At 48.7% G+C, this 11,195-nt stretch overlaps 1 protein-coding gene across 1 annotated transcript; it reads left to right on the forward strand.

Annotated features, from left to right (window-relative positions):
* Positions 1-1,310: 1,310 nt before the first annotated feature.
* On the forward strand, positions 1,311-8,041 carry CIB4 (calcium and integrin binding family member 4). The gene is made up of 4 exons (XM_077925316.1): positions 1,311-1,316; positions 5,736-5,916; positions 7,091-7,200; positions 7,912-8,041. Exons 1-4 carry the CDS (start codon positions 1,311-1,313, stop codon positions 8,002-8,004), a joined length of 390 nt encoding a protein of 129 aa, XP_077781442.1. The 3' UTR covers positions 8,005-8,041.
* Positions 8,042-11,195: the final 3,154 nt, after the last annotated feature.

Raw genomic sequence — 11,195 nt, forward strand, 5'->3', positions numbered from 1 at the left:
TAGACAAAACAGTGAAAATCAGTGCTAAACTAGAAACTGTGAATAATTGGGTGCACTTTTCCCACCTTGGATCAAATCTACACTTCCAGGTGTCATAAGAAAGCTGCAGAGATAGTGCAGGATAGTGCGCACCCCGGAAATTATCTCTTTCAGCTTCTGCCTTCTGGAAGAAGGTCCAGGGTTATAAAGACTAGGACTAGCTGCCTCAGAAACAGTTTCTACCCAAATGCGATTTTGGTTTTAAACGCAGTGTAAGGTAGTCTCTAAGGGACGTGGGTGGCGCTGTGGGTTAAACCACAGAGCCTAGGACTTGCCGATCAGAAGGTCGGCGGTTCGAATCCCCGCGACGGGGTGAGCTCCCGTTGCTCAGTCCCTGCTCCTGCCAACCTAGCAGTTCGAAAGCACATCAAAGTGCAAGTAGATAAATGGGTACCACTCCGGCGGGAAGGTAAACAGCGTTTCTGTGCGCTGCTCTGGTTCGCCAGAAGCAGCTTGGTCCTGCTGGCCACATGACCCGGAAGCTGTATGCCAGCTCCCTTGGCCAATAAAGTGAGATGAGCGCCACAACCCCAGAGTCTGTCACGACTGGACCTAATGGTCAGGGGTCCCTTTACCTTTACCTTTACGGGAGTATATTGTATGTTATTATGGGGTATCAGAGTTTTTAGGGGGTTAACTAGGCTGGGATAGCTGGGATAGCAGGCTTGTTGGTTTTTTAATGTCTGATATAGATTTTTTCAATTTCGTTGTTCTGTATGGGACAATGACAATAAATATTATCGTATTGTATCATATTGTAAAAAATTAAAACACAAAGCAGTATTCCAGATACCTAGGCAGGCCTGTAGGAACAAAAATGTTTTCAGCAGACAGCAACAAGAGCTCAGTGAAGTCGCCTGCCTGGTTCAACAGGCAGGGAGTTCCAAGGGCAGGATCCGCCACATCAAAGGATCAATTTCTTACAAATCCGGACCCACTATTATGTGGCACCTGTAACGGTGCCTGTTCCGTAGACTGAAACGATCAGGTGGGCATATAAGGGGTAAATATCATAAATCATGTTATTTCCTGCAGAGTTTTGGACATTCCCCTGCTATTGAAATCAATTGAAATTAATTGCATCATTAACTATGGAACTCGCTGCCACAGGAGGCAGGGATGGCCATCGACTTGGATGGCTTTAAAAGTGGATGAGATGAATTCTTGGAGGTCCCAATTAACATTTGTAAAAAAGCCTGAAGCTTTTTCTGTTAGGGATTGTAGGAAAAGACCTGCCAAGCAAATTGAAAAACATTTTCATGTATGCGACAATGGCGGCAAGTGTCTTACTAGCACAAGGATGGAAGAGTGAGGAAATCCCGACGAAAGAACTGTGGCAAGAGAAATTGATGGATTATGCGGAACTGGCGAAACTGACACATAAACTAGGAGACAAGGACAGCTGTGACTTGAAAGAAGAATGGGAACCTTTTACGAAGTACTTAAAGAAACAAGAAAACAAACTGGACTCCTTGGCAGGTTTTGAATAAGCAGCCCGATACGGAAGGGGGGGGGGCATGTCTTCTTCACCTCCTTCTTCGCTACAATATATCCATTTATTTCCAATTGTCAATGTCAAAAGGGACTAAAATCTATAAAATCCATAGAAAATCAACGTGCCAATTTGCTCAATTTCTCTAGGACTCCATGACACCTCCCCTGTCCTCCATAATCTCTCAAGCAAGGTGTCAAGACCCTAATCCTGTCAAATCACTCTGCCAAGCCTTTCCTCTGGGCAGTGCCAGGTGACAGACTTTGCATACCTGGACTATTGTCCTCTCATCACCGGTACCCAGGATGTGCTTATCTGCGCATATCTCCAGCTCTGCACATTCCCCCCTCCCTCCTCCATATGTTAATCCTGTGTGACCCAACCTCTTCTTAATGTATTCATGATGTAATCTGTGTAACCCAACCTATTCTTAATGTATTCATGATGTAACTGGGATGTATTTTGCACTGTATTCTGGGACATGGAGGGAAGTTTCTCGCGGTTCAATCTCGCCTTGAACCTGTTGCGCAATAAACCTGGATCTTCTGCAGTTTGCTCCTGTGCCCGGCTGAGCTCATTTTCCTCCGCAGGGACCCGCCGACTTAGTCCGATGAGCTGGGTGGCAGAGCAGCCTCGCACCCAGATTTTACCGTAACAATTCACAAACTTTTTATTGGTAATATATAGACAGAAAAACTGAGGATCTTTACAATTTTAAACATGCAGAAAATAACATGTGGTGAGAAATCACAGAAAGGAGCTGAGGGAAGTCTGGGGGTGGGAGGGTGGGTTTTCCTTTTTTCCTTTTTTAGGGGGGAGGGGGGAAATGGGGGGGAATCAGGATGGTGTATTTTTGATAAACATAACAATGTTGAAATTCCTCATATTTTTTTAAAAAAAAGAAGAAGAAGAAGCAACAAAGCAACAAAGGCAAAAGAAAAGAAAAGATGAGTTCTTGGAGGAGGACAAGAGGGCTCTCGATGGCTCCTAGCCGGGAGGGCTCTGTTCTGCCTCTGCGGTCAAGAGGCAGGAGTGCGTCTGAATCCCAGTTGTGGAAACCACAGGAGGGGAGAGTTGCTCTGGTGCTCAAATCTTGCTTCTCAGTTTCCCCACAGGAAGACAGCTGTCACCTGTGAGAACAGGATGCTGGCTTCATCCCGCAGCCTCTTCTTCTGCGCTTATGCTCAGCACCTGATGATGCACCTTGGCTAAATTGGTGGGTTGGGCTGAGTGGCTTTCCATTCTCTTCTGAGCCTCTGACGCTTTGCTTCCTCCCAAAAATAAATGCCTCTCTCTTTTTTTTACGGCACAGCCATCCTTTCCAGCAAAAGTAATGCACGCACAACACACTATCCAGGACTCTCTTGAAAGCACTTATTTTCCTTTCAGGAGGAACAATGGAGATATTTTCTCTCTCTCTCTCCTTCTCTCTTTTGCTGCTCCGGGCTACGAGATGGGATCTATTTTAGAGAGGCTTGATTTCCAGACCCTTGATCCTCTCGGTCGCCCCCCTCTGCACACCTTCCAGCTTGTTAACATCCTTCTTAAATTGTGGTGCCCAGAACTGGACACAGTATTTCAGATGTGGTCTCACCAAGGCAGAATAGAGCAGAACTAGGACTTCCTTTGGGTGGCACTGTGGGTTAAACCACAGAGCCTAGGACTTGCCGATCAGAAGGTCGGCAGTTCGAATCCCCACGACGGGGTGAGCTCCCGTTGCTCGGTCCCTGCTCCTGCCAACCTAGCAGTTCGAAAGCACGTCAAAGTGCAAGTAGATAAATAGGTCCCGCTCCGGCGGGAAGGTAAACGGTGTTTCCGTGCGCTGCTATGGTTTGCCAGAAGCGGCTTAGTCATGCTGGCCACATGACCCGGAAGCTGTACGCCGGCTCCCTTGGCCAATAAAGCGAGATGAGCGCCGCAACCCCAGAGTCGGCCATTCACTGATAAATGTATCTGTGTACTGGCTCACTGGGAAAACCTCAGAAATTCCTATAGACATGTGAGCTCAGCTCCTCAGCAGCCCCTCTGCCTGAGGGATAATCCCTGGCATCCTGATACCTGAGTGCCAGACAGGTAGCCATTCCAGAAAGAACAAACCCAGGTGAAGACAAAAGGGTGTGATGAACTTGGCTGGGAAACAGGGAAATGTAAATATCTCTTTTGTTCCACTTGATGGGTGTTTGGTGGAGGGCAAGGGGAACCATGGGGCAGGGTCCAGGATGCTCAGATTCCTGCCACCAGACCTCCCCTTTCATGATGCAACCGTGATGTATGAGTGATGTAGTTTGGGGGGGGGTGTAACATGGAGATTAGCAGCTAATAAAAGTTTGGGGGCTCTCTTGTTCAGAGCTTCCATCTTCTTCCACCTGGTGGCAGGTGGGAGTCCTGTCGCCACAGTCTTCAATCAAGACCAAGCCTCCTGGCTGCTGTTTTGCTCTGGTATTCCTGGCTGGGGTCCTTGCTTTTTGTCCAAGGAGCCCTCAGATTTCTCCGTTAACAGGGTCTATGAGGTCCACAGGTTCCATTATGAAATCTGGGAGTTTCAGTCCCAAACGTCAGTGTGAAAGGACACACCTCTGGGGGGAGCACCCACAGACATGCTCTTGCCCTATAGCAAGCATCTGGGGCAGCAGAAGGAGGGGGCAGCGGTGGGGGAAGTTGGTGGGGCTGTGGTGGGTTGCAGACCCCCTCACTCTGCTCCCAGCACCAGGCAAGGGTTATCGTCGGACTCTTCTGCGGCTTAAAGGAATTATCCAAGAGCCATTTATTCGCCTTTCCGATCTTAAATGCATCAATCGAGCGCTGGTTTCAAAAGGGCATTTCATAGACTGCGAGCGATAAGTCTGCATTTGGAGATTATCATATTACCCAGAGTGGAAATTTAATCTTCTTTGGACAAAAGGGAGCAGGGAGAAGAAGCTCCCTACTGCCTCCCGGTGGCAGAAGAGGGGTACTGCTTGGGATGGGGGAGGGGAAGTCAGAGGCCTTCGTTCAGTTAATCAATTAACTAATTAATAAAGACGCTGCTTCAGATTTCAACAGGGATCTGCTAGCAGCTTGCAAATCCCAACAAAACAAAACTCCGCATGAGAAATACAAATTCCACATTTAAAACCATTCTTGATTGATAATCCGCTTGCTTTAGCTCACTTGATAGAGCATGTGACTCTCTTTTAGAACACATATGTATTTATTATCTAAGCCCCGATATCGTCAATTCTTTCAATAACCCGTTGCTTATATTTCAAATCCTGCCTGTGACTTCATGTATGAATAATAGGTAGTGGGATGTGGGTGGTGCTGTGGTCTAAACCACTGAGCCTCTTGGGCTCGCTGATATGAAGGTCAGGGGTTTGAATCCTTGTGATGGTGGTGAGCTCCTGTTGCTCGGTCCCAGCTCCTGCCAACCTAGCAGTTAAAAGCACACCAGTGCAAGTAGATAAATAGGTAACGCTCTGGCGGGAAGGTAAACGGCATTTCCGTGCGCTCTGGTTTCCGTCACAGTGTCCCATTGCACCTGAAGTGGTTTAGTCCTGCTGGCCACATAACCCAGAAAGCTGTCTGTGGACAAATGCTGGCTCCTTCAGTCTGAAGCGAGATGAGTGCCACAACCCCATAGTCGCCTTTGACTGGACCTAACCATCCAGGCATCCTTTAACTTTACCTTTCAACTTTGTGGTCTAAACTACTGAGCCTCCTGGGCTTGCCAATCAGAAGGTCCGCGGTTCGAATCCGTGCAATAGCGTGAGCTCCCGTTGCTCTGTCCCAGCTCCTGCTGACCTAGCAGTTCGAAAGCACACCAGTGTGAATAGATCAATAGGTACCAGTCTGGCAGGAAGGTAAACGGCATTTCCGTGCACTCTGGTTTCCGTTACGGTGTCCCGTTGTGCCAGAAGCGGTTTAGTCCTGCTGGCCATATGACCTGGAAAGCTGTCTGTGGACAAACGCTGGCTCCCTTGGCCTGAAAGCGAGATGAGTGCCGCAACCCCATCGTCGCCTTTGACTGGACTTAGCCATCCAGGGGTCCTTTACCTTTACCTTTTACCTAGTCCATCAACGGTCACCATTCTTCCTTAAACAATTCATCACAATGTCCTCTTCATTTAACAGTCAGTTTTGCCATTTCCACATAGTAGAGGTCTGAACCTCTCAAGAAGGACCACTGCCTCCTTCATTAGCTGCTCCCTTGCCCCTGGGATGCTAGTTTCAGTTTGGGCCAATCCCTCTTCATCCGTCCACACAGGTGAATCCCTTCCGGGACCGGATCTGCAAGGTCTTCTCCACCGACGGCTACTTCACCTTTGAGGACATCCTTGGGATGGCGTCTGTCTTCAGTGACCGGGCATGCCAGAGCATTAAGATGGAGTATGCTTTTCTGATATACGGTAGGGTGTTTCCCCCTGAATTCTCCTTGTGGCAACTGGGGTCCGAGAAATGTGGTCATCACCTTGTGGGTGGGGTCAGGGTCGGATTTAGAATTTGATGTGGCCCTAAGCTCCTGAAGGTAATGGGGCCTTTTATATGTCCAGCTGTCCTTGGTGGCCACCAACTTGGCCATCACTCTATGGGTCTCCTCTATGGAGGAGGGTGGCTACTAGCCAGGATAGCTATTAGGGCTGGGTGAAATATCGATAGATCATCCAAAACTGAAGTCCATGTCGTGCAATCAGTTTCATGATCTTTGACTTGGCAATATATCAAAAATCATGGTGTATGTTAGGGCTGGGCGATATATTGTCCCAAGCTGGCTTGAAGTCCATATTGTGATATTGGTTTCATAATTGTCGACCTAGAGAATCAAGATTTGTGTATGTGCAAAAATAACAATGCGGGGAAAACTGTGAAGCCAGCCCATGCCTCTACCTGCCTCCATCCTTATGTCAGACATCACGATGTATCAGTACATTGCAATGTTTAGCTGGTGATTGTGGAGGTAACGCTCCGCTTTGCGAAGGCAAACCTCGCACCAGAAATGCAACAGTATGCCTGCTTTTCCTGACCTTCTTGGCTAGATAATGCTTGGGGGAACATCTGAGGGAAACACCTGCTTGAGACGTGTATTTGCTAATGCTGGAAATGTGCGTAGATGGAAATACATTAAGTTCAGGGTGGTTTCACTACTATTTCCAGTTGTTGACTTCTGCTAATAAAAGGAGCCTCCGCAGAGCTAGTCGGCAGCTTGCTTGGAGCATGCTTGCTAGCGTGCTTCTGCACAGCTCACCTGCATCCAAACTCCCATCATCTCTATTATTCCTACAGGTGATACATCACAATGTTGAAAACCAGGTATTGCCCTGCCCTAATGGGCACCTGTTTTGCCTGCACAGCCAGAGGTAGCAATGCTTCTGAACCCCAGTTGCTGGAAACCACAGGAGGGGAGATGGTTGGCTTTGGGTGCAAATCCTGCTTGTGGGTTTCCCATAACGAGCATCTGGTCGGCCACTATGAGAACAGGATGCTGGACTAGGTGGGCCATTGGCCTGATCCAGCAGCCTCTTCCGATGTTCCTACGTTGTGACCCATTCCATCGGTACATTTTGCAACACTTCCCTTGACCAGATTTCAACGACGATGGCTTTGTTGACGAGGAAGACCTCCAGAATGTCATCCGCAGATCGATCAACAGGAACAACCTCAGCGAGGAAGAGATCGCGTCTCTGGCCAACCACGTGCGTCTCTCCCCACTTCCCAGCATGCCCTTCCTTTTATGAGATCTCCAGGGACCTTGAGACGTTGGCCATGCTGGGATGTCCCGCAATGGCCAAAGCAGGCCAAGGGGGGATGGAGGACACCAGTTCCTAGCACAGTGCTAGAGCAGAACAAGCTTGTTTCAACCTTCCTCCAGATGTTTGGCACCACAACTCCCATCAGCCTGAGTCAGCTGGGCTCCCTGTCTTCTCCCCCACCAGTGCCAGCCACCATTGCACCAACACCATGGCCCCAGGGGCTGTTGGGAGTTGTAGTCCATTTCTGACCAAGAAGATGCAGGTGGTCCTTGAGTTGCTGATTAAGAAGATAGAGGCGCAGAACAAGATGAAGGAGGCCAACTGGGAGAACTTTAGGCGTGGTCCTCGGCGCATGATTTCCATGTGCTTTGAGGGCAGTGTTGGGAGGGATGTTCCAATCTCAAGACTGTGAGGCTATATATGAACTCACCCAGGCTCTGAGATCTTACATTTTTAAAAAAATTTGGAGGGCACTAGGTTGGGGACAGCTGGCTTGCTCCATCCTTTGGCTAGCAAACAGGAGACACTGATCTCATGTTCAGTGCCAGATGGTTTGGGGTGTAGGTCTCTCACACAGGGCATTCCCGTTGGTCGGGACACCTGTGTGAGGAAGGGGCGAGTGGTCTTCAAGGCAGACATTTCTGTTCCATGCAGGTCCTGGAGGAAGCCGACTTGGATAATGACAAGATGCTCTCCCTGGTGGAGTTCGAACATGCCATGACCAAGTCTCCAGACTTCCTACAGTAAGAGCCCTGTCAAAAACTCACTTGAGCCACCCAACCCTCGTCGTCAAGGGCCCAGCTCCGAAATCCCCCCTCCTGTACCTTAGATCCCACCCCAAACTTTTAAAAGCTGAGTACGGCAAGCTTTCCATGACAGTCACCCTCCAACTTGAGGGTGGCGGTGACAATTGCCAGGGGACAGAGCTATTATGCTCATCCCCACTATTCCTTGCCTATTATAAGGATATACAGTGGTGCCTCGCAAGACGAAATTAATTCGTTCCGCAAGATTTTTCTTCTTGCGAGTTTTTCGTCTTGCGAAGCACGGTTTCCCATAGGAATGCATTGAAAATCAATTAATGCGTTCCTATGGAAACCGCCTTCAGACCAGGTCCGGGGACAGTCTGTCCCCCGACCACTTCTGAAGGCTGGGGGGGGGGGGACAAGGGCTTTTCTTCCCACCCCCAGCATTTTAAAATCGCCCCGGACAGCGGAGAAGTCCCCGCTGTCCCGGGGTTTTTAAAAAACCTCTCCACCCCCCCGCCAGGCTTCGGAAGGCTGCTCCGAAGCCTGGCGGCGGGAGGAGGTCTCTCCGCCCCCCCGCCAGGCTTTGGAGCAGCCTTCCAAAGCCTGGCGGCGGGAGGAGGTCTCTCCGCCCCCCCGCCAGGCTTCGGAGCAGCCTTCCGAAGCCTGGCGGAGGGGCGGAGACACCTCCTCCCGCCGCCAGGCTTCGGAGGAGGTCCGAGGACAGTGGGGAAGACTAGCTGTGCTTCCCCGCTGTCCCGGAGATTTCCCTATGGGCTTTCGTCTTGCGAAGGAAGCCCATAGGGAAATTCGTTTTGCGAAGCGCCTCCAAAACGGAAAACCCTTTCGTCTAGCGGGTTTTCCGTCTTGCGAGGCATTCGTCTTGCGGGGCACTATTGTAATAGATTTATTGCACACCCTTCCCCCACAGCTCTTTTAGGCTCTACTTCTGAGGAAGGGGCGGCAAGATGGCGGCACACGATATCCAGACGTCACACAAGCCAAGATGCATAAAAGCAACTCTTCCAGAGGGACGCTTCCATCACAGATATTTTTGTAGGGAAGGAACCCAGACGACAGATCCGTCTGTATATTTTGCAGGAGAATAAAATTTGATTGTTGAGGAAAGGATGCATTTGCTCAGGCTCGCTAAACCTCTATAATAACTGCTCTGGTATTTCCCCCTTATTCCCTCATAAAAGATAAGACACGACACAGTCTTCTATAAAAGTATAAAAAGAGTTTATTTGCATTCTGTTCACAATTGGATCCCAGAAGGCAGACTTAGCCTAGAAAAGTAACATACACTTGGAATCTATCTCTTAAGAAGACAGTCCCTTTGTCCTCTGTTGGCTGGAAGCATCTTTGGCTAAGCAGATGTTGCTTCTTCAATGCATGCAGTCAAAGAGGGAGAGATGGATGCCCTGCCGTGTGCTTTTGTCATTACCTGCACATGTGAGGCCACTCCCATCTCTAGTCACATGCAGAGGAAGTCTGCCCCAGCCCAGAAGGAAACAGGAAGTTGACCTGCTGGCTGGACAAACATTCCTCCCCATGTGTGAACATGTTCACCCTAGGAATGTTGTAACTGACAGCTATTGTGTTTCACATCCCACAGTTTCTCATATCTCCATCTTTTCCTCCCCATGGCAGTTTTGGAAACGGGTTGCATTTTCAGTTCAGAGTCGGCCACTGGGGAAGGGGGTGCCAAATACACTGGCTCCTGCTTACAAAAGGGAGGGGGGAATGGTAGGGTTGCCACCTTATTTCTGGCAAAATGCGAGGCAGGGCAGGGCGGTGATTTTTCTTGTGAAATCCCAGAGGGTGGGGATTCCTCCACACCCATTTGCACCCTTAATTCTCTGCACAGCAAAATCTGTTTTACAGATCAAGCCTTCCTGGTTATGCTCCCCAACCCCTATTCCAGTTCTGTTTCCCTTTTAAATGATTTTTATTACTTTTTTTTTTCAAAATTCTGCAAAATACAGTGTTCCCAAAAGGGATCTGATGGCAATATACATGTACAATTACAGATCACTGTCGAAGAAACGCAGACATATAACGAAACCCAAATAAATAAACCGCAGGCATGTGAATGCGAGGAAGGTAGCGACAGGAGCTATTTTTGCATAGACCTAATGGTTAAACAAGACAAGGTGACAAAACCTGGACCCTATTATACCAAGGGAAAGGAATTAACATATTCCAGTGCTCTGATTCGCTGTATCAGCCATATTTGTTTATGGGCCGAGTGAAGTCCTTGTTCTTCTTTACTTACAAAAGAAATAAAGTCAGGCCGAACAAGTATGAAATAACCCTTTTTCCTTTAGCTCCCAAAGACTCTCAGCTTATTAGCTGGTTTTTCCAGCAAGGAACTGGAACCCTAACCCTATAGTAACCCTAACCCTATAGTAAGATTGGCCCCATCTCATTCCCCCGCCATCTTGGTTCTTTGGGCTGCACAGAATCATGTTTGCTGCAATATCTAGGAAAGGCCTCACCCAGACTTCCTTTTGTGCAACAATTCTAGCCATGGGTCTGCGCTTTAAAGCATCGTGTCCAAACGCTTAATTTTTTTTGGCCCTGGGGATTTCCCCCAGGACTTTCCCGCCGAATGGAGCAAACAGCCTTTTGCAGAAAACTCAAAGTGCAAGGCCAAAAGGAAGTGTGGATGAACCCTCTCTTACAGTAATTTTTCCAGCAGATGGAATGCCTACCATTAAGTTATTATCAACTGGTGGTCTCATTAACCCAGCAGTTCAGCCATTCGCACAAGATTATCTCCATGAGGATTCAGAGTGCGCAGGGTTTCAGGCAAGCAACTCCGCTAAATCTTTGCAAGCTCAGTGCCTCTGCCCGCCAGGATCTTGTCTGGACTTGATAGTGCCCACTCTGGAAAGTGGAGATGGGGTGGTGTTTTGCTGATTGGTGCATAAGAGGAACGGACACCCTCGGGAGCGGACAGTCCTTTGATGGAGGTTTTTCAACAGAGGTTGGGTGGCCATCTGTTGGGGATTCTTTAGCTGTGCTTCCTGCATCGCAAGGGGTTGGACTGCAATACGGTAATCTTTACCGTCATTGTCCCATACAGAACAATGAAATTGAAAATCTACATCAGACATTCAGAAGCCAACAAGCCTGCTATCCCAACCTGGTTAGCCCCCTAAAAACTCTGATACCCCATAATTAAAT

Source organism: Podarcis muralis, chromosome 3, assembly GCF_964188315.1.
Source record: "Podarcis muralis chromosome 3, rPodMur119.hap1.1, whole genome shotgun sequence".
Classification (NCBI taxonomy): Eukaryota; Metazoa; Chordata; class Lepidosauria; order Squamata; family Lacertidae; genus Podarcis; species Podarcis muralis.